Source organism: Coturnix japonica, chromosome 1 (genome assembly GCF_001577835.2).
Source record: "Coturnix japonica isolate 7356 chromosome 1, Coturnix japonica 2.1, whole genome shotgun sequence".
NCBI classification, from domain to species: Eukaryota; Metazoa; Chordata; class Aves; order Galliformes; family Phasianidae; genus Coturnix; species Coturnix japonica.
The window spans coordinates 61,690,310-61,713,602 of NC_029516.1; the positions used below are offsets into that span (position 1 = coordinate 61,690,310).

General features: G+C 39.2%; 1 protein-coding gene across 4 annotated transcripts in view; it reads left to right on the plus strand.

Annotated features, from left to right (window-relative positions):
• Window positions 1-1,148: 1,148 nt before the first annotated feature.
• Window positions 1,149-23,293, plus strand: part of LRMP (lymphoid restricted membrane protein) — a 38,015-nt gene continuing 15,870 nt past the window's right edge. For 2 of the 4 annotated variants that reach the window (XM_032446160.1, XM_032446157.1), the window contains exons 1-21: window positions 2,697-3,318; window positions 3,996-4,106; window positions 4,828-5,008; window positions 5,225-5,301; window positions 5,386-5,464; window positions 6,542-6,700; window positions 7,908-8,025; window positions 9,429-9,479; window positions 10,868-10,945; window positions 11,391-11,447; window positions 13,244-13,303; window positions 13,409-13,473; window positions 13,561-13,660; window positions 14,934-15,047; window positions 15,290-15,391; window positions 17,732-17,895; window positions 19,439-19,553; window positions 19,983-20,145; window positions 21,987-22,139; window positions 22,275-22,336; window positions 23,202-23,267. In XM_032446160.1, the coding sequence (XP_032302051.1) occupies window positions 2,724-3,318; window positions 3,996-4,106; window positions 4,828-5,008; window positions 5,225-5,301; window positions 5,386-5,464; window positions 6,542-6,700; window positions 7,908-8,025; window positions 9,429-9,479; window positions 10,868-10,945; window positions 11,391-11,447; window positions 13,244-13,303; window positions 13,409-13,473; window positions 13,561-13,660; window positions 14,934-15,047; window positions 15,290-15,391; window positions 17,732-17,895; window positions 19,439-19,553; window positions 19,983-20,145; window positions 21,987-22,139; window positions 22,275-22,336; window positions 23,202-23,267 (2,670 nt within the window). In that variant the 5' untranslated portion in view covers window positions 2,697-2,723. Of the gene's footprint in view, window positions 1,215-2,696; window positions 3,319-3,995; window positions 4,107-4,827; window positions 5,009-5,224; window positions 5,302-5,385; window positions 5,465-6,541; window positions 6,701-7,907; window positions 8,026-9,428; window positions 9,480-10,867; window positions 10,946-11,390; window positions 11,448-13,243; window positions 13,304-13,408; window positions 13,474-13,560; window positions 13,661-14,933; window positions 15,048-15,289; window positions 15,392-17,731; window positions 17,896-19,438; window positions 19,554-19,982; window positions 20,146-21,986; window positions 22,140-22,274; window positions 22,337-23,201; window positions 23,268-23,293 lie in introns of those variants that run through there. The other 2 variants (XM_015869114.2, XM_032446161.1) reach the window with 2 other exon arrangements.

A 23,293-nucleotide genomic window follows, 5' to 3' on the forward strand; every position in this document is an offset into this window, starting at 1 on the left:
GAAGTCTCCTCTTCAAACTGGGGAGTTAAAAAACTTCCTGTACACATAATAAATCGCTCACAGATAAAAGAAATATGAGGCCTCAGCTGGATTGACTAGCTCTTTGAGATGTCACCTCTGTATTAGAATCAGCTTTACTCCTGGAAAAAAAGTGTGCCTAGTCACAGTACTCAGCCACCTGCTAATCAAACCAGAACTGATTGCACCAACACCTGATCTCTGGCAACACTACTAGATGACAGTGCCTACTTCTTTTATTTAACATTTTTCCACAAAACAGAGAAATGTCAGTGCATTTCCACATTTGGAATTTCATCACAAAGCGAGATCAATGTTAGTTTTCTCCAGGTGTGCCAAAGTAGCTTGGTGTAGACTGGAAGGTGCCATTTCTCCAAGGACATGGAGAAGCCTGGTGGGGTGCGTGGTTAGCATTTATGTGACAAGCAGTACGTTCTCTCAAAAGCATTGTGTTAACCTGTTCTATTTCTTGTTATAAAACATATACTTAAGGATCCACAGTGTTAAAAATCAAATCTTGATTGAGAATATAATGCTGAAAAGAGGAGCGAGCTAGCAGTCTTTATTGCAAAACTTGTTTGCTCACAGAACCAAGGGCAGATCGGATGGCAACAGAGACTCATACATTTCACCTTCTGCATTCCTTTAAAAACTAAGAAGAGCTATGAGTTTTTATGTGACTTTTGTATTCTCTGCTCAGTTTCTGTACAGGAGAAACTAGGTGAGATCTGCTGCCTGAAAGCTTACAGCACTGAGAAAAAATAAGAAAGCTGCTCATTGAAGTGAGAAACATCTTGGGTACCTTAGATCCTACAAAGCAATAAACTGCCATTATTTTCCTTGTAAAAGTCAAAGTACTAGGACAGTAAAACCAAGTATATTATAAATCTGGGTAACTCACTTAGCAGGTGCAAAGGAAAGCACATAAGAGAGCAAAAAAGTTGCATGCTGACATTTTATTTGTGCCTCATTGCAACTTGTTGCCCCATTGGCCAGACAGCTGAGTGGCAGACAGCAGCAGGTGCACCTCGTAAAGGTGATTTTCCAGCAGATGAACCCTCTCTGCCTGTTTATCACTACCAAGGTTCCTTCATTTAAGTCCTAGTCAGAGAAGCAGCTAAAACTGGTTTAGTTACTGTGAGTTATTCTTATCTGAGAGGAAGCAAAGGTATTTTTGTGTGTCTGATTCTGCTGTTGTGAGTATAAAGTCTTGTGCTATTTTTTATGAGGGAAATGCAGGTAATGCTTAAAAAAATATGATTGTTGAAAGGTTGGTGTTCTTTTATGGTTAGTTATTTGTATCTGGAGGCATTTGTATATTTGAAGAATGTAATGACATCTAACTGCAATGCGTTAATGTTTTTTTATTTAAAGTATGTTGTATGTTACTAGCATAGGAGGCTGCCTTACTTCCAACTTTGGTTTTTAGGACTAAATCCTGCAAATCAGCCACAGCAGTAGTTAAAAGCTGATTTTTTGTTTTTTCTTTAAAAAGCATGCTTTTTATCTTTTATCTTACTATTATTTCTTTTGAGGTATTGTTCAGACCAACGATATGGTCAACATTATAAACGTTGTTACTTAAAGACTGAACAATAGGGAGAAAAATAGTAATAAAAAACTTAAGTAGTGAAGCTCTCCATCTGTAAAACCAAGCAGTTAGTATGCACATAGCTTGCTGCAGACTAAATAACACTGAGTATTTGCTGGCTGGATTCATAAATATTTGCATGTGATTTTCCTCTTTGCAGGATTATACAAGCAGGAATTCTTTTATTAAATGCTAATGATACATGTTGCTGCACTAGAAATATATATTTGATAAAAGAAAGAGTAAAAAATTGTTTAAACTTTCTTTTTTTGGTGTCTAAAGGAAAAATGGGGTGTTAACTTCCTAGGGAAGCTGATGTTAATTAGTTTTGTTTTGTGATCCTCATTCTGAGTAAAAAGTTGCAATTGAATGAAATTAAGACCTACAAATACCTAAAGCTGTAGGAGGTATCTTGGGTAAGTAGTTGGATAGTTGCTGTTAAATGCAAGTCGTGATTTCATAAGATCAAGAGGAAGCATGTGCTACAAATATGAACAGAAATAATAGCTAGGAAAGTTGTGTGGACTTTTTTTGAAGTTATGTGATGTTTTGTTGATATAATAAGTTGTTCTATGTTCTATGTATATGCATCTAATTTGTAGTAGAGTAGGCTGAGAAGTAAAGGTACTTACTGCTTCCTTTAAGAATGTAGACGACTGTTAAGTTGGGGGGGGGGGGGAAGTTTTAATTTTTATATATATATATGTATCTTAATTCCTTACCCTCACCTTACCCCTTGGCATGAATGGATTGGGTTGGAAGGGACCTTTAAGATCATCTAGTTCTAACCTCCTTGTTATAGTGAGGAACACCTCCCTCTAGACCAAGCTGCTCCCAACCCCATCCAGCTTGGCCTTGGTTATTGTATTTAAGAGTAAGTAGGAAGATTTCAAAATGTATTTTTTCCTCTGTTTCCCACCCCTTCCAAATGTTCTCCAGGGAACTGAAAGTGCTGCACTAAATGTTGTGGTTGAAGGCTTCTGTCATGGCTGGTATGAGCACCAAGGGTTTTCACATCCTTGATACCAAAGCTTAGGATGGCACTAAGAATGTGTTCTGATTATTGTCTTGTCCTGGTTCTTTTCAGACACTTTGCAAGAGAGAGGAGTTGATAATGTCTTCAGAACGTGGTGCTAACAAACGGCATCACAACCCAGTGGACAGTATATGCAGAAAGATCAAATCAATCCAGATGATGGATCAAGTCTCTAATCCTGCTTTGCAAATACCAAAATTTCAGTCTCGCAACTTTGATAGTCCACAGTGCAATGTAAAAAAGAATCTAGAAGAAATACTGAAGAAAAGAACTTTTAGAAGTCGTAATAGTACCAGTCCCCCCTTCTTCAGTCCCAGCAGTGACAGTGTTTTCTCCCCAGACTTGCAGTTGCTGCCACCTTCTTCCAGATGTATTTCAGACTGCGGTGCTGCAGATGCTACGTACTCTGTCATTAGAAGGGAAGAGAGGATCAGCAGCCCATGGCTGCCGGCGTGCCCCATGGACAACTATTCTCCACCTTACTTCACATCCAGGGAGGAGAACGCCCAAAACCAGCGGTGTGCTTTAGCAAACATTGAATCTGAGGATGTGCATCGTGAACAGAAGTATGTTACATCCAGTCCACATCTACTGCTATTTGCATCTGATAAAAAGTTGGAAAGTCCTGCGATCCAGCACCCTGTGCCAAAGAGATTCACTCTGAGTGAAAGAGGTAAGAGTTCTGAAAACAAAAGCTTCTGATTATGCAAACTTAAAGCTTACATAAATTAATTTCTTTACTCTTTAAATGGGTAACAATATGTTTTAGGGTAAGTCTACTGAAAGGTGAGCGGAATCTTGTTTTTCCCTGAGAGATGTGAATATCAATGTAAAACATGAGTTAAAAAATACTTCTTCGGACTTCTTGATTCCTTGTTGAGGAGAGGGGGCTTTAGCTATCTGTGTAGTATTTTGTATTGTAGTAATATAAAAAGATTGAAGTATATGTATGTTTTGTGTTTTTTTTATCTTAAAGTTTTTGGCATGTTTTCTCAACTTGACTAAGATACGGGAAGATTGGAGGGAAGGAAATAAAGACCTGGTTTCATGAGGTGTTCTATTTAATGTAATATTTACCTCAAGTAAAGGAAAAGCTAGAGTTCCCAAACGTGTGTGTAGAAGTAGATGATTAAGCTGGGTTGCTTAGCTACCATCAATTCCTGCTGTTATTTAACAGTAAAAATTGTTTTCTTTTTCATCTTTAAAAAAAATAAAATAAAAAAGCATATTGAAGCAGTGGTGTGCTGTGCGTACTTATGCTATTGCAGGTGTACTGCAGTTAGAAGGTATCGCACCTAAAAATTACTATGAGCAAAAAAAGATGGGTAGTGATGAACTTATCCTTCACAGGACAGAAGCAGTCATGTGGCTCAAAAACTGATGACATGCATAATGTGAGCTTGATCTGTGAAGAAGACATACTGACCAGCATATTCCATGCATGTGACATTAAACATACAGGTTTGTCAGTGCCCTTTGTTGCTGTTTTTCAGTTTCCATTTAATGAACTTCGAAAACTAATATCATGTTACAGCTAGGGGAATGGCAATCTGTGATATGTTAAGAGTAGTTGCCTTAGTTAGGTGGGTATGTATGTGGCACATCATATAATCATGTCTCTTTTATGTGATGCATCACTTCCTTTCTCCTCTCATTTCTCCTCCACCCTAGGTAATTTTTGCTGCATCGTAGTGCAGAGTAAGTAGATGAGCAAGCATTTCTGACAGTCAGCTGTATTGGAAGTGAACACTTATTTCTTAGAGTTTTCCCTGTTAGAAAATAACTTTGGGAAGCTTTAGAGTAGGAGGTTAGTCTTCCAAGTTCCATCTCAGATGTGACTAACATTGGTACATAAGAGTCCAGCAGAGTAAGATGTCAGTCACAGGTTTTGCTCAATTTGATGAGTGGCCTGAATGAAGTAACACAGCAAATAAGGCATGCTTGTTTTTCTTAAACTAAAGTCCACAAAACTAGTAACTTAACTTTCACACTTCTGTGTTAGGGGAAGAAGGGAAAAAATGAATAAAAACATTTGAGCTATAGTCATTGCTTGCTTGCTGATAGCCCTAGAGGGCAATTATGTTCATGAGTGCAGATCAGTAGGAGGCCTTCATGCAACTTTTTTTTCCACTAGCCTACTAGTCTTCGCCATCTGGTATGTGCTCCCATGTATCTGTTTCAGGAAAAGTAGCAGTTTCCAAGATAGTTGATTATTTGAGACACACCACAAGCCGAGGACTAGAAGACAGTGGTCTTGACGAGCTGTGCAACATGCTTGACCCAGATCAAAAAGATATCTCTGTGGACCTTGAAACATACCATGCCATCATGAAAGAGTGGATTGAAGACTGTAAGAGGAAGTGGTGAGAGCTTCTTATCAATTTATCTCAAATGTTTTGTGAAAATGGGAATGTTGAAAGTTTTTTGGCGGTTTGCACTTCTTGGACTTTGGAACAAAGGGATCATGACCATGAGGTGGTGTAATACTTAAAGCTTTCAACCAAACAAGTTGGTAAGCAAGATCAACAAGCTCCTATTTTGTGCTCTTGAATGTGCCACTTGATGCTATTGTATTTCAGGGATGATAGTCCTACTGAGGAACGAACAGCAAGCATAGAAGACCTGGAGTTTAAAGTACACAGAAACACCTTTGAAGGTTCAGACCATTTTATTCTGATATTATTCAGGAAAGCATGATTTTTGTGTTTTTATTCCATAACCATAAAAGAATCTTTTCCAGTAAAAAAGACACCTGTTTGGATGAATGTGACATCAGGAAGCTTGGAGGCGTTTGGGGGTGATGTGTCCAAAGGAGACATGTAAGTCTGTTAAAGCAGTTCTGTCTTAGAATTTAATACTCTTTTCTTTGAATTACTTAAGAGAAATTTCTAGAACCACTGAAGCTGATGGTTTGGGGAAAACTATTTTGGTGGAAATTTTGATGCTCTTGATACTGCTGCATTCTTCCTCACAGCTTCTACTCAAAGTGAAAAACACAGTAATAATTTTCCCTGCTGGTATTGTAGTCCTTTTGTGTCTGTCTACCTTCTTAACTTCCTGTGGTCAGAGTATTTCTGAGAGGGAAAATTATGGATTTTGTTTTTCCTTTTTGAACTTTCTTTCCCTCTTTCCTGTTTTTTTCCTGTTTTTTTTTTTTTTTTTTTTTTTTTTTTTTTTTTCTATCCAAGTTCTTAGGTGCTTGATAGTAGAAGCTATTATCCAGAAAAACCTGATCATTAGTTTTGGGCTATTTATTTTATAATAATTATGACTTGGATTGATTTTGGTTGATACCAAAGTACTTAATCAACGCTGGAATTTTCAAAGATCACTTTGTCACTTTGTGTAGTGACAAATCTTCAGATCTACCTTCTGACACTTGTCTCATTTTTAGGACTTTGGAAAGATGATCCTTGTTCAAGTTTCAGTCGAAAGTGTAGTTGCAGGGTGGTTTTGGAGAAGTAAAAGGAGATGGAACTCAAGGAGTTAAAAGCATTAGTTAGAACCTAAGAATGGGTTAGTAAAGGCTGATGGTTCTGTCCTGCAGGCGTACAGATGTACAGAAAGGAAGTGATGCATAACCTGGTGGCAAACTTTCATTGTAGGGATTAAAAAACCAAAACAAAACCAAAACGCTTCATCTTTAAGAAGTATTTCCTAATGTCTGTGGAGTTTTAGAACTTAACTAAACATGATCTGATACATTGGATTTTGACTGCAAATGCTTGTTTGCTGCAGGCATTGGAAGTCCTTTATGTGCTGTCATCTTTTCCCTCTAATCACTGCCACTAAGCTTCAGGATTCTTTTTAAAAAATGTCTAAGTTAGTCAGTCATTTTCCTTGATTTAATGTCGCTTTTGTGTTGTTTTTCCCCTCTGGTTTTGCTACTGAAACAGGGAGACATCTGACTTGATAACCTGCGTCGCAGACCTGCAGTACAACAACCTGAAGCTTCAGGAAGAGAACAACAAGCTGAAGCTTACCCTGGAAGCTGTGGATGAGACCAACAACAAGCTATTGGCAGAGAATGAGAATTTATGCCAACAAATAAAAAGGTGGAAGACCTTGGCACTATCTGTTCTATTGTGTGATGTAGTGTGGGTGAATCTATATTCTACCAAGTGGTCCAACCTTGCTTTGTGCTTGTGGCCTCACTAGTGCTTCATGCCAACAACTTTCTTGGCTTAAAGTTGGGTTTGTGAGGTTTAACCCTTTTGCTTGCTTGTTCTGCTCTGTACCTCCTGGTTCTTATTAAATCAATTACTTGTTTATTTATTTATTTGTTTTAAGCATGATTCATGCAGGCTGACTTGCATCTAAGCAGATTTTTAGGGTAAATATAATAAACTTCTTGGAGGGTAAACAAAAATAGAGGTGACTGTGTGGAAAAAGTCTTAATATTACCAAGAGAAGAGTTATGCCCTATAAGGTTTCCACTTCTGTGCTCCTTTTCAGGGGGAACTTTTCATCCTGCTTGCTGCCAAACAGGGAGGAAATAACTGTGTAAGAGCTATTCTGCTAGTCCCGTGAAAAACTAGAGTGCGTTATCTCACTAGCAAGTACTGCTGCAGCCAAGGGAACTGTCAGTGCTATGAGTATAGGTCTATTTTTACAGTGAGTTCATAATGCTCATCTTAGCTAATAAATTGAAATGTGATGTGGCTGTGTCAACTGCCAAACTATTTCCAGCATCTTCTGGGGATATTAAGACAACAGGCCTGCAGCACCACTGGCGTGGGACATGTGCCCTCATGTCAGACTGTGTGCTTTGTGATACTGTACAGCCCAGAGCTAGCCAGAAAAAGGTCCTTGCCACACTGACTAAATATGTATATAGGTTAGGGTATCAGGCTGAGGGGGGGGGGAGGGAAATGATGCAAAGCTTATCCTTGAAAACTGGATTGAAGTGGCTTTCTTAACAGTTAATGACAAAGTGTTGAAAATAATTTTTGTGCTTGAGTTAATCTGATATTTGATTACAGTAAGCTGGATTGGTAGGTGGATGCAAACAAAAGCACACTGTCTCTAGTGCTGTGCCTGCGTGGGCTCTCATCCCTTACTGTGAGAGTGGAAGAGATGTGATAATGCGGATTATGAATCTGTGAGCCTTTACTTAACAGTGAAGCCTGTAACTTTTAAGTATCTGTGCCAAGGAGTAAGTCCCCAGCAGCTTCTAGAAATACTGTTCTTGGTATGGCAGCCCTATCTAAAGACCTAGTGTAACTTATTGAAGTTTTCTTGGTTTTATTTCCCTCCAAACAGCATCCAGCATTCTGTGCTGAAGGCCAAATCACTGGAAGAAGAACTAGAAGAAGCAAAAAACAACTTGAACCTTTTGGAAGAGAAGGGGCAGAAGATAGTCTGTCAGAATAAACAGCTGGTAGGTGCTCCTGCTTCTCAGGTTATGTTGTACAGTTTGTTGTGTCATCTGTACACTGCCATGACCATTCAGACCACAAAAACTCAGTAACACGACTTTCCCTGTGTAAGTAGGTACTAAGGCACTTAAAGATGTTCAAAATGCAGTTTCACAGTAAGCACTGTGAAGTATGGAACTAACATCAACTGCACCAAAGATTTAAGAGAACCAGTCTACCATGGAAGTTGACATGGAGAGCTGTTTTTGATGATCATGTTGCCATCATTAAGCTCCATCTAATTAAAGTTGGCAGTGTTCTGCCAGAAGTTTAGGTGTTGCAAGTTACTTCAAGATTCATCAAGGCAGGAGGCTTTGTTCAGGTGCCCACACAAAGGATCTATTTTTCCATAACCTTCTATGGGCCCTTGGAATTACTCACTTCAGCTGGTAGCAATAGCAAGGGCCCAATGGACATCTGTCTATTCTGAACTGACAGCCAGAAACCAGGCAGCATACTTGTGCATCTCTCCAACAGTGTGAGATGCCCACGTGAAGGCATTTGAATTACATGCTAGATGTTTGAGTGGTGAAGCCCATGTGACTGTAAGATATGTAAAGCAGCACCATACTGATGTTGGTGCTGCAGCATCTTTAGCAGGTGTTGCCAGATTCCAGAGCACAGGCTGGCTGGAGGACATATTTCTGTGGTGCTTCCATTCATGTTGTTTATTGTACAGTGATGTCTATCTTGGTGCATGGGTATAACTGTAAGTGGGTATTCCACAGCTGTGTGCTGCTGATAGGACACCCAGTATTTAGATGGGTCCTTACAAGAAAGCAAAAAAGCTCTTCCATGCAGAGGATCTATTCTGCTCCACTGTGCATGTGTTCTTTTGGGTTTTTTTTTCTGTTTTCTGGTCTGGCTTATACCCAGTCGTCTCCTTGTGAGAAGGGGATAGAGTGGGAGGAAGAAATGAGAAGTTCTCTAGTTTTGCTTAAAAGATGCTTAGTTTTTGTCCCCTAAACTGGAGGTACTGAACTGAACACTACTGTGTTTCTTCCTTTGAAATGGAAGCAGTGATGGAGTATGATGTGGCACACAAGGTTTTCAGACTTAACAGAATTCAAACATGAGCATAACTACCCTTGCTTTCTCTGACCTTGAATCCTTTCTTTCTATCATCTAGTGGTCTAAGTTTTATTTGAATTTAAACTGTTGTAATCACACTCCGAGTTTAGCTAGTGTAGAAGCTGCACAAGTTTCAGCACTCCTTGTTCTCTCTGAGGCAAAGGAATGTACAAAGCTGTTGCTTCACTGGGCCTTGTGTGTTTGTGCTCTGCTTTTGCTTAGTTTGGCTTTGGATTGTGAACTTGATGTACTAAAAACGACTGTTTCTTTTTGTTTGTATTTTTCTATTAATCAGGAAAAAGAAAATCAATCTCTCGTCATCAAAATAGCTTCTCTTCAAGAAGAGGTAAAATAAATGATGACCTTGCAAGTACATGTTCTTGTCTAGCTAAAAGCTCATTACTAATACATTTTTTTTTGTGAGGCTTTGAAGCCTGATATGTTAATTGGATTGTCAGGATATTTTATGTTTAACAAGAATGACTTGCTGTAATGGTTCTTATCTTGAATTTGTACTATGCTGCGGACTTTCCACTGGCTTAGCAAGCAACAAGGGCATGAGGTGGGAAACATGGGGGATGGGATTAAAGCAGCTTTTGACTTTCTTTTACAAATTCAAAGCTTTAGGAACAAACTTAACTAAGCTTAGTTCGTACAGCTATGTATACAGTAACTCTATATTGAAACAACCTCCAATTAACACTTTTCATTTGATATTCACCTCTGTTACCTTCCTGTAAGATCTGAAGGAGGAGTTCTTTATGGAGCTGTTGTTCTAAGGAAATCTGGTGGCTGGATTCCATTCAAGATCAGTCCTTGGCCAGTTATGGATCCACGGGAGGCTGATGGAGCTATCTCTAGACTATTTATTTGGGGCTTTTTTGTGCTCCTCTTCAGAGGGGGGGGCTATTAATTTTTACTTTATAGAATACATATGTAAATAAGATAAAGTAGCCTTTATCAGGTGATAAAGTTTTAATGCTTGCTTGCAGGCTGTACTTTTCCAGTATTTAAAGTGAGATTACAGAAACAGATTAAATCATAAGTAGTAACTTAAAAATATGGTTTGGGGAAATCTGTCATTGTGCCAAAATATAGAAGTCATTGTTTGCTGCATGCTTGCTATGTTGAGATTAGTCTTTCTCAAATACTAGTATGTCTCAGTAGTCACCGATTAACACTGTATTTCTGTTCCTACACTTGTGGTAGGCCTGAAAAGCTTGCTGGCTTTTTCTGGCATTTTGTCTTTCAGTTCAAACAGTGTTTTGGGGAAACTGGAAAATGGAAACTATTCCAGTAGGGCAAGCTTAGCTCATGTAGATGAGATTCAGACTGCTTTGAACTGAATTGAAGGTGCTGGTATCACCAAGTTATTTCACCCTTACAATTTTGCTTTCTGACTAAAAGCTTGTCTGCAGTGAATGCATGCCTTAAGATAGAGCTTATTACCCTAAAAATTTGTATTTTTTGCCTTTAACTTATAGGAATTGCTTAAGAAAAAAACAGATGAGCAAAAATTACAATGCAATTCCTATTGTCCAACATGTTTGCAGCATATTTTGAAAGGTGTAGAAACATGAGAAGTAGGAGAATAAAGTTTTGTATGTGCGTAAATGCTGTTACTGCTTTAGAGTAGGCAGTGTCTTGGGGGTGGAGGTGTTATTATTCCTAGTTTCTTCAAAGAGAAGCTGTCAATCTGTTCAGCTGTGCCTAAATGTTCTCTATTTTGTGCAGAACATTAGAAATAGTATGGACACTGATGGACTTCAAAAGAAGATTTTGGATCTCTCCAAAAATGCAGCAGAGCTTCAAGTAAGCATTTCAGGAGATGTGAGAAGTTAGGCCTGAGTGAACTGTAGTCTTGCTTCCTTCTCTAGGAGGTAGACAATTCTGAACCTGTGCACGTTAAAGAAATGCAGTGTGATCCTAACTTGGCCACTTTGATTGATTTGACAAAGGAAATTGCTGTTTGGAGGCTAAAAATGGGGCTAATGTAGGCAAACCACACTTATTTCATTCATCAAAGTTAAACTTTCAGAAAATCCTTTTCTCACTGTTTGAGGAGATGCTTTAGGAAGTTGCACTTCAGCTGATGTTGCTGACACTACTGGCTCAGATAGGCAAGAAGAGAGAAGGGTTGACTGAGACCTTAGAACACTTAATTGGGTGCAAGATTTGAACTCTGAGATAAATCATACCAGGTAAGAATAGAATTGTTATAGTTCATGCTGATGACTTTGTTCTCTATGCTCTTCAGATGCAGGTACATATCTATGAGAGCACTGTGGTGAATAAAGAGGCAAGCTTAATCCAGGTTAGTTGCTTTTATTTTGTTGACATCTTGACTGAAAATACTGAAATGAAATGCTTTGCAAAAAGACAAGGCTGTAGTTTTTGCTGTAGTGCTTTGATTTCTGATGTTCTCACACAACAGAACCTGATCCTATAAATGTCTTCAAAGTAGGCGAGATCTGCTTTAGAACCTGCTGGTGAGTCAGCACAACTGAAGGCTTCTGGAATTTGCTGCTCCTTATAAAAATAGATAAATAAATCAGAATCTTCCAAACTTCAGAAATCAAACTTCCAAACTTCAGAAAAATGTGCACTTCTGAAGACTTCTGAAGGCTGCTTCCTTCACTAGACAGTACCTGCAAATGATTTTTCTCCATCTAATTAGCTTTAAATGACTCTGTTTTATGTCAAAATGGAAATAGTGATCCAGAACTCAAAGGAAAAAATCTGTTTTCTCCACAGTGAGGTCTATACACTTCAGGAAAGCCTAGATAACTACTTTTCTACTGGTTTTTGTACCTGCATTTTGTAATAAAATACAAAAACTCAAGACCCGGTGCAGGCTTTGGCATAGTGAATTGTACAAAGCTCTTTCTGGGCCAATGGAGTTTCCATTTAGCTGAAGATGCTCTAAATAAGCTGATGAAATACTTGACTGTCAGCTCACCACAAAAATGAGTATGGTTTAAATAATGACTAGACAGAATCAGACTGTGATCCAGGTGATAATTTTATATCTGGCAAGGTGTTCTTCCCACACTTACCTCTGCTCCCTGAAGCAGATGAATAGCTTGTTTTTTCCCCTACTTGAATGATTTAAAACTTTTGTGGCCTATGTGTTCTTCTTTTCAATGTTTCGTCTATTGTCTGGAAGGGAATACTAAATGCTGAATACTAGAGTGTGTGTTTTTGTAGGTCAAGGTGATTTGTTTGTATAAACATGTGGAAAACTTGAAAGCAGCAAATAGTTGATTTCAGGATCAGGGCACAAGGGTTTACCTCAAAGGTATTTTTATTGAAAAGCAAAACAACAAAAAAAGAAAAATAGCTCTTTATCCAAAAAGAAAGTTTCATTGGTTTGATTAAATAGTTTCAGCTCACTGAAAACAAGTCTTTTTGAAGAGAAAGAGAAGGTAGAAGTCATTAAAGGGGAGAGAGAACAGAGCTCTTACTTCAAGTTCTGTTTTCTCCAGGAAATGTTTCAGTTGTCTGTGCAGCACATAATGCAACTGAAGCCCAGTGCATAATATTAAGAAAGCTATTACTTCTACCAGCTCAGTCATGTCATGACACTGATATGTTCTCCGTCAGCACTTCTTCTAGGCGTTGTTTAATTTGTAAAGCTCCACGATCTATGCCTTTAATCATGAAAGATAATGAGAATAAACCTCTTGGAGAACACAACAAGGAATTTTAAGGATCGGTTGGGTTGTTATTTTTTGTTTGTTTAAAAAAAAAAAACCTTTTTCCATACATGATATGGTTTAGATTTTCAACTAAATGTAGAATGCTTCTTTCTAATCTACTGTATCTGATACAGCAACCAGGTAACTGATAAACTAAAACATAGTACCTGGAAAGCATTTTTCTATGCCCTTAGTTCTAGGACTTCTGGAAAACATCTTCCAAGTGTTTGTTTGTTGTTTTTTTTTTGTTGGCCAGTAGGTGAGGCATTCTTCTGTAGCTTGCTACTGTGGTATAATATTGAGCATGCTTTGTAACTAAAAGACAGTACTACAAAATACATATCTATAACTACAGGTCAGTGTGCTAGTTATCACATTGTATGTGTAAAGCTTTTCTCCACAATCTTTGCAGAAGGAGCAGGACATCAAAGAACTAAAGTTAACCATTGTGGAGTGTTCCTCAATTATAGAGGTATGGGAGTAAGCTTACTTATTGTCTGTTTGGGGGGAAATGCACATATCCTCTGCTGCCTCTCCATGCTTGATTAGCTCTCTAAGTCTGATAAATATATTTTAGACTTTGCGGGCAGAAAAGAGTAAGCTACTGGAGGACATGCGGCACATGCAGCAGGAGTTGATCTCGTGAGTATTGAGAGCAAGTCCCAGGAAAAATAGTTCATGAAAAATCAAAAAGGACTGATACTTATTTTCATCTTCTGTTTCTTTTAGAAATGGTTTGAGCTTCCCGTTGATGAGCAAAGTTAATGGTAGTACTCCTGAAGAGATGAATTCACTGGACTGTGAACTGGAACTTGCTCAGTCTTCTGAGGTGTGAATCGGATTCTATTGAAGCCTATCTCAGTTGTCTTGAATCAATAAATTAAAAACAAAGCTCATTCTCTGCAGGTTGTTAGGTAATCTTGGAGTTAGGATCCATTAGTACCAGCACATAAGAATAGAATGTGAAGGTTAGATTATTCTTTGGAATATATCAGAGGAAGTCCAGATAAAAGCAATGCAAACACTCACAGGTGTGTATCTGGAAGAGCTACGATCATTTATTTAGTTGGCAGAAGAAGAGACTGATAGGAGATAAGTCAAACACCTAACAGGCTAATGAAGAAAGTACTGCCTACACTGGATACAAACAATGACTCTTGCGTTGCCGGAGGTCAGGTGTTTTTTGAAATCTAGTGTAGTAAAAAAGAAAGCTAAACACCAAAGTAAACATTTGAGGAGGTTGAACTCTGCAGTTAACTTCTGTGAACAGCACTTTGATCACACGCACTGGAAGTTTGATCTCTGATTTACTCTTCTCATAGCTTTTCAGTATTCTGGTGGAGAACTGCTATACCAGCAGTCTGTTTTTATGTTTTGCTTTTGGTTTAAGCGATTCTATGCCCGCTTCCCTAAAAGCATTCCATGGAGTCCTATCCTTCCCTGTAGTGCTGTCTTCTCTTCAGATGTAAGTTATTCATCAGAGCTTGATAACAAATGTGTTATTGTATTTAGTTTATTTTTTTAATTATGTCCTTGGAAGTCTTCACTGTAACTTTGCAACTTCTTTTTGTGTTTTGCTGCATTTTCCAAGAGGTAGGTAGCATTTGAGGGAGAAGGTCTTGTGAAGGACTGAAAATGCAGGCCAAGAGTGAGAGGTATTTTTGGCAGGACACCTGATTCAAAAGTAGTGTACTGTCACCTATTGATGCTCTGCACAGCTACAGTGAGTTGTTGTGTTTGCCTCCCAAATACTGAATGAGATGCAACTCCACCTAATCGCCTAAATAACAAGGAGGAGTTTTGCTTTTTCTTTACTTGGTAAAACCTTTTCTGAGTAAGGGAAAGCATGTGTTGATTTCTTGCCTACTTCTGATGTGGAACTTACGTTGGATCATTCAGGAGTTTGGCTTGCTTTTTTTTTTCTTTTATGAAATTTCTATGACACAGTGTGTTTGAAAAGCTTCTGCAGGCTTCAAGTTTCAGTAGCTCTGACCTTCTGGTAAATACAATGCTAGGATACTTTAGAGAAGTCTAAATGTCACTGATGCTGGTGTGTAATAAAGATGTCAAAATAAGCTAGCTGGCTCTTTTGTGTCTTTAAGATTACCAAGACTGAATGGACATCCCTGGATGAAACTCTGGACCGTGAAGTACTGTTCTTACTTCAGGGACCTGAATATGCGGGAGAAAAGTTTAAGGCTATTATGCAAAATCTGGTCAGTGGTCTAGCTTATGTGAGTAAGGTTGTAGTCTGTTGTCAGCCTTTTAATTACGACCTCTTCAAATGTTATTAATCAGCTCATGTTTGCTCCTTTTTACAAAAAGTAAATGTAACTTATTTGGAAGTAGAGGTGGGACACCTCTAACAATATTATTTGGCATCTACTATTCCATTTCTTATGAATTGGGTAATTATGAGTAGTGTTAGACTAGCAGTTGGAATTTTATTTCTTTTCAGCAAGAAGAAGCTTCTGCAGCAGAGGAGCTTGTCAAGACTTCTTTACAATGGGTAGAAGATCCTGATGTGAATGTGCAGCAGGCCTGGGAGAGAAAACTTGTGGTAAGTAATATCTTCCTAATGCTATTTTCTGTCATACTTGCCTAAAGTTTTCTGTATGATCCCAGTATCTTACTGTTACATGCTGTATATGTTATCTCAGCAGTCTGTTTATGGGTCAGATATGGCTGTACAAGAACAAGTATATTTTGTTTTAACTCATCTTCTAGGGATTCCGCACAAATGTGCGGAAGAACTTCTTTACAGTGAGGGTGATGGAGCACTGGAACAGGCTGCCCAGGGAGGTGGTGGAGTCTCCTTCTCTGGAGATATTTAAGACCCGCCTGGACGCCTTCCTGTGTGACATGGTGTAGGGAGCCTGCTTTGGCAGGGGGGTTGGACTCGATGATCTCTAGAGGTCCCTTCCAACCCCTACAATTCTGTGATTCTAGCTTTTTACTCACTTTTTACTGAAGTGCTGGGTTTTTCCTGATTTGTCTTTTATGACGCATTGCTTTGGTAACTCTGTGCTTGAAGGAGAGGGTAGATGAAGCAAGTAAGTTTGAAGTCAGAGGACAACACAATGTAGTGTGAGCTATGAAGCTTTTCTGTCCATTGTTAGATTCTTGTCTGTTTCTAAAATACCATTTTTCTCTTTTGCTCTGCTTGCCTACAAGGCAAATAGTTGCTCCACCGGGAAGAGAAGGAAGGCAAGCTTTTTAACCGGATTCTTTTAAGAAGTAAAATGCTCAGCTCTTTCTAGACGTGTATTGGAAAAGCTTTCTACAGAAGTATACTTTACACCTTAATCATAAAATCATAGAATTATGGGATAATTTGGGTTGAAAAGAACCTTAAAGCTCAGTCAGTTCCTGCCATAGACAGGGCTGCCATCCACTGGCTCAGGTTGCCCATGGTCTCAATCAGCCTGGCCTTGTATGCCTCCAGGGATGGGGCATAATGTATACTTCCTATTACCCTCATTTTCTCTTAAGACTTGAGGGTGCAGAATCAAAGTAACTATGGCAAGAAGAACTTCTCCCTTTGTTAGCAACAGTCTCTTCTGCTTTTAAGCAGAAAAATACTCCTTTTTCTTTCCTCTAGAGTTGCAAAATATTATAGCTGGCCTCCTCTGTCCTTCCTGGGCAGGAGGAAATAATTGTTAGTTATCCAGACTTCCTGCACTGCTACAAGTTTTTGGTCTTGAAAAGCTTTCTCCTTCAATATTTCATGGCTGAAAGATGCATGTTCATTTACCTTTTGTGTCATGCTTGTATTCCCATTAAACATGTAGAGATGTTTAATGTTCAACATTTTGTTCATAAACATAATGTTATGCAACATAATGTTCAACATAATGTTCAACATTTGTTGCGAGTGTTGACCTATTCTGTCTCACAGAAGGTTATACAGTTGGAAACTAAGCTAGCAGTGGTTGAAGAAAGAGCAGGATGCTTTAAATATAGGTCTCCCATCCTCAAGTTTCTGGAAGCATAAGCTGACTTTATGTCAAGCATATTGTCTTTGCCTAGAATTCAATGGATGTGTATTATGTGAAATATGGCATAGGGAGCTGAACAATACAAGATACATTGGGGGGGGGGAAGGGAAGTACTCTTTTCAGTCTTACAGGAAGCTTTTGTAGAAAAATCAACAAGATCTTTGGAAACTGGGACCATCCATTATCACTTGAAGCTTAAAAACTTTTTTTTACCCCCCTTCTTCGTAAAATACATGAAGTGCATGCTTTGGTATGTTTTAAATTGTTATAAACAAGTAAATTTCAAATGTAGCCATGTGTGTATGTGTATTTATTAAGCATGTATACCTGATGACAAAAACCACTTTTTGCCCCTTTCCTCCTAGGAAATAGGGCATATGTACAGCATAAACAGTAGATATTTATATCAAGACTGTTATGTGTCAAGCTATGGTATTTCTAACAGCAACTGCTGCCTGTTTTAGCTGAGGAACTTATCTTCAGGATGTGGGCATTTGCTTGTGGCGATGTCCATGTCACTCCAGCAAACCTATCTAATGAAACTACTCAGGCTTTTTTAGTTCTGTCGGGTGGTACATTACATGCTGCTTTTCTCTTGTTTGAGGCTTGTGAACAATATTGGACTCTAATGTGCAGATAAGTAACATGGCCCACATCTGTGGGATTGGTGTTGTTTTTTTTCCCCTTTGAACCAATGTAACATCCTAGAAATATGGCCCCAAGTGTTCTTTAAAGTCAGAGTCATCCATTTTTGTATGATCAGATGAACGGTGTCGGTGGAAAAAGACTGGGTTCTTCTTTCTCAGTACTTCATCCTGCATCATGTAATTCAGGGATATAGTTTACCCTGTGTCTCTGCTCTTCCTCTAGACATTTGGCAACTCAATCTCAAAATTCCACAGGTTCTCGAGCAGGAGTTAGGAGAGAAAAGACACCTTTGGATCCAGAAACTCAATCTCTTGGAGAAATACAAAGAATCTCTAGATAAGGATTTTATTAGAATGGCAAGCAACCTGAGGCGAACCAAAACAGAGCAACTTCACCTAAGGAAAGAGCTCTCTGCCAGGTACCCCTTTAAAAATAGGTGTATTTCATTTGTTTTAAGTGTATTAATTTACTGAATTCTGAATGTGTTTATTTTCCCCATGGGTTTTTGGAGAATGGATCTGGTTTTAGTGTAACGTTACAGCATGTGGGAGTTTGGGTCTGTGTATGAAGTAACATATGATCTTGGATTCCTTTTTTGAAAATGCAAAGGAAGACCACAAGCTGAGCAGTTAAAAGGGGATAAGTGGGGGAAAGCACTGCCTATCTAGCAGGTGCAACCATTGAATAAAACTGCTGGTTGCATGTGAAGCAAGACCTGTGAAATACACATCTATAGCTGTTACTGGTTTTTTGTTTTTTGTTTTTTTTTATAACTGAAGCTGTACTCTTGTGGAAATTAAGACAGTGAGGTACCTCACTAAATGTGAAAATATAGCTTTAAAATTGAGGGTTTTTAGCCTGTAGTTCCTGCAGGGGAGATTTGATATTACAAATATGGCAGCAAGAGACAGCAAACTGAAACTTCTTTCTTCCCTCCCACCTCTTTTAAAACATTTAGGAAATTAGCTAGCCAAGTTGGGATTTTTTTTTTTCCAGAGAAATTGATCTGAGTTCTTTGTCCTAAAGTTAATTATAGTGTCAGTCTAATGCCATCCTATGCTAAACTCTAAGTTTTTGCATGCTTGCCATTCCCTAGGTTCAGGATGCAAGCAGCTTACTAGCGGGGCTTTGCATCTCTCTGAGCTGATGCAGAGCAGTCACACTGCTCTCTCACTTCACTCACATGCAACTCTCATCGTTAATGTAGACCTCCCACCTGCTCTTCCTTCACTCAAGAAGGAGCTGACAAAAATAACAATTTCTTAAATAAAAAAATACTGCTTTCCTGGAGCTGCTTCTCTGCATCTCCTTTCTTTGTGGTGGCTGCAAAAAGAAAAAGAAATAATCATATAAATGAGACAAAAAAAAAAAGTGAGTAAAGCATTTGTGCAGAGTAAAAGAGGCTTTTTGAAAGTGATCAACTTTAGCACCTGTTCTGTGGTATGGCATCTGCTCACTGAAAAGTCAAATACCTTCTGGAGTGCTGGGACATCAACCAGAGGAAACTGTTACCTGCAAGCACAGCTCCAGGGTGTTTTTGCTAGAATGACTGACTCTCAATATTGATTATTTTTATGAACTTAGACCAAGCTTTCACAGTTTGATCAAGTAAGATTTTTATTTTTGAGATGTCTCTGGATAATCTACAAGCTTTCACTATGACACCCAGTTGGCAGAGGCTGGCACAGCCTTTTTTACTGCTTAGTTAGAAACCAGGGAAAATCTTCATTTTCTTCCTACTATGATGGGGGGGGGAGGGTGGGTGGAACTGCCTGCCTACTAGGTTAAATTGTTCTTCCCAAGCAGAAAGCTTCCAGTGCTCAGTCCTGGAGTGCTGTGAGATGTAATGGCTGAATATGGTTCTTAATGTGTGTCTCAACGACTAGTATGTGTCATCTCCCAGGCATGCCTGCTCTAAAATGTCAGTAACGGATTGTGGTTTGTGCTCTCGCACCCTACAGGCAACGTGAGATAGAAACTGTCAAACAGTTGCAAGAAGAAGCTGCTGGCCGGGCAGAAGCTCTTGGTTTAGAGCTACAAAAAGCTACGGAGCAGCTTGAGGATGCCAGCAAACAGGTAAGGCGCAGACTAGTTTCTTCTTTGCCAAAGAGATGCAGGCAGACACGAAACGCTGCATACAGTGCATTGCCGCTCTTGCAAAAGGAAGTCCTGTGTTCAGAATGGAGTGCCTCATTGCGAAAGTGGAACCAGCAAAGGAAGTAAAATGTGAGGGGGTGGTGACAACAGTTTGCTGATGAAAGAGGCAGCATTGCATATTTGTGGTGGCTTTAAAAAAAAAAAAAAAAAAGCCAAAAATAGCTTCCATACACAGTCCACCCCAACTGTAAAAATGCAGAAGTTCAGAGGGAGCTTTATCACTTCCTGAGAGAAAGCAGATGCAGTTCAGTTTCATCTACATGAACTGTACAGTCTCCTTGTATTAGGCAAGCTGTTTTTCTTATTTTCCTGTTCTTTTTTTTTCCTTAAATATTGTTTTGTGCTTAGAGAGAGGACCAAGCTGAAGCCTTTCACTCTGCCTGTGAGGAAGCAACATCCCTGAAATGCAAGTTAAAGGAAGCCATTTCTGAGCAGCAAAAGCTCAAGGATGTGAACGCAGCTCTAACAAGCACTTGCCAGTTGCTTCAAGAAAAGATGGAAGAGCAGAAAAGTGAGTAACTATTGGCAATGTGACGGCATTCAGTTTTACGTGGGCAAATCCTTTCTGGATAAGTTATGGCAAAAGGGGAATAATACTGATGTGCAGGTCACCTGTGGTAAGATGCTCTGTGGAAGTGAGTTGGGTAGGTTTCCTGTGAGTGGTGGCTGGTCTGGTCTGGAGCTGTGGACTCCTAACAATACCTATGAGGAAGGCTTAGTAATTCTATGGGAGCCTCATCCTTACTGAAGGTGCTGTTCACACACCTGCGTAGCCCTGGCAGTCATCCCTTGCTCTTAAGCTTCCTGTGCCAAGGAGACTTGGGTTTTATGCTCTGTGTTCTGCTTGATGTTTAGTTTTGCTTTGTGTACACAAATAACTGTGTGGGATCTTTAGAAAGCAGTCATGTCACTTCATTGTACATGTGCAACTTCTGCTATGGAGCTATGAAAACTTATTTCTACATCTTGCTTGCTAACATCCCCACTTTACAAAGTTGGGTGAATAAGTTGCTAGTTTAATTCCCATGTATGTGGCTTTTCCTGTCCAAATACACTAGTAGCTTTTGCTGACAGATAAAATTAATTTAAGCCCACTGAATATCTGGCCTCAGGCATGCATTTTGAGGTGCACTGTACAGTGTGATTTGTGTTAGGCAATAAGCTCAAGGTATGTAAGTGTGAAATTACAGTTTGTCCTGTAGAAAAATTACACTGTGCTCTATGCCTTAACCTTTAGTTACATCTCTTAGACTCCCCTGACTGTGCATGCTGACTTGTGGACAATGCCAAAACTTCAGTCACATGCACATGCTTTCATGTTTGCTGCTTTCTTCAAACTATGCAGTACTTTGAAACCGAAGGGCATAACAGTAGAAATAGAACTAAAAGATGTCACTAAATAAATGAAGTGTTTCTGTAAATCAAGATAGCATGAATCTAGATTGAGAACTCCAGATACTGTGAAGGAGGCTAGTGCCACTGATCCAAAATAATACAGAAACAAAACCCGAACTGTACTGCCTTGAAAATGGCTAAGACTTAGGCTATAAATGACTCCAGGTGGTTTGTAGGAGCCTTTCTAAAAGTGAATAGAAGTAAACTGGTAGCTCTGTAGGGAAGTTGGAATTTCTTATAAAGAACAGGGTGGACAAACAGGGTTGGGGTCAGGGCAAGGGCAGTGCTTTATATTGGCTCCTGCAGAAAGCCTGCTGGGCTAGCACCTCTTCTGAAAAAAGGCCTAGATTGCTTTTTTGGGGGGATTTTTTTCTTCCCCTTGCCTCCCTCTCCATTTCCTCACTTTCCCTTCCTGCATGATGAGATAAGAGATCAGAGAACCTGATAGATGAGAAAGCTTGTTACTCAACCCGTGTCAGCCTGGCACAGCTCCTCCTGTGTTTCAAATGTGGAATGATGACTTGAAGCTAATTGCTAATGCCGTCGTTCAGTGAAAAAACTGAACGACCTCCCTAAAGTTTTTACCTGGGCACTGAGGTGACACTACTGGTGAAATCTTTCTTCTTCCTCCTTGCTTGCACAGTATTAAATCTAGTTTTTATATCCCAAGAGGCTTTTATCAAAGCAAAAGCTACCAGAGGCAGGCCCAGTGTAACCAAACTTGAACAAAGAATATTTCTAAGTATGAATTAAAGCCTATTCCTGGAAGCGTTCAACACTGGTTTGGACAGGGCCCTGGGCAACCTTCTCATGTCTGGCAACAATGCCCACAGTAGGAGTGCAGAACTCTATGGGCTTCAAGGTCCATTCCAACCCAAGACTTTCTGTGGTTCTATGTAAACTCTTTGTACAAATCCTTCTCTTCCAAAAGTCAGTAATAATCATTCATTTCCATAGGGAACTGTAACACTGACAGTGTGGGGAAGAATCTCCCCTTCATAGAAGAACAAAGGAGACATAATCACAAGTTAAAAGGTTCCCAATTTTGTCTGCCTGATGGAACTTTCAAAACAAAGTACGCTTTTAAAACTCTTTCCTGTGAAAACTATTGTAAGTATAACAACGCCAAAGCAAAATATTATAGGTTTGTGACAGGCAGCATTGAGTTTACAGGCACTTTAATGCTGGACTGCTCCTTATCAAATTGTAAGGAACACTCTAAAACTGACAAATGTCTCTTCATAGCCACTGTTATTGCGCTGAGAGGGGAGCTGCTTAGAGAGCGACTCTGTGAAAGGCTGTATCAGGTACGAAGCTTGTCTGGTTGGAGGAGAAAAAGTGGGCTTGCACAAGAGGTGCTTTGTTGAAAGGGCATCTACAGCACAGCTGAGCTGTGCTGCCAAATTACTTGTGATTCCATTATTTTTGGCTGTGGAATCCAAGAGAGCTCTACGTGCTGATCTGCATGATGTTCTCTCCCACTAAAGATGGACTGAACTCACTGGTGTGGTGTTAGTCTCATTTTAAACAGTTCTTACATGATAATATCAGCTGTAGATTCAGGGAGCATTCCCTGATGCATGATGTGATTTATTGTTTGTTTCTTTTCTTCATTATTTTTTTTTTCCCCAGCTCCCCTTTTCCCTGATCAGTACCTTCATCTGCAGAGAGTCTCCTTACAAAATGCTTCCAGTATCCGGGGACTGGGATAGCAGATAAAATGATTTTTACCTTGTGGAGCTATGTTGGAAATTATGTAACTCTAGAATAATTTGCTTTGAATAAAAATACTTTCTCCATCTTTAGGAAGGGGTGGAGGGGGAGATGTAGTGGGAAGACTTTCCCAAATGGTTCTAGTTTAAGGGGGGAAAAAAAAAGTTATAGCTTACGGTCTGAGCAGTTTGAATTTAACAGAGAACGGGAAGGTATTTATAAAGACAAACATAAGATCCTAAAATGTATCTTAGATTGTAACAGGAGCATCAGAGGAGCAGAATCAAAACTGTGGACCAGCTGCATGTAAAATAGAAGTTTTGTTTGTGCATAGAAGTCTGCAGAATTTAAGTCTGAAGACAGCAAGGGGAAACAATTGTGTATTTTTCCTAGTAGTTGAAAATAATTAAATTAGATTAAGATTCTTTTTTTCCTTCTACTGTTTCTCCACTGCAACAGCTCTGTGTAGGTGAAGAATCTGTTTACAGTCTGCTGCCTACATCAGCAGAACCAGTGAAAAGGAAGGTAAGTGGTCCTGACCATTGCCAAAA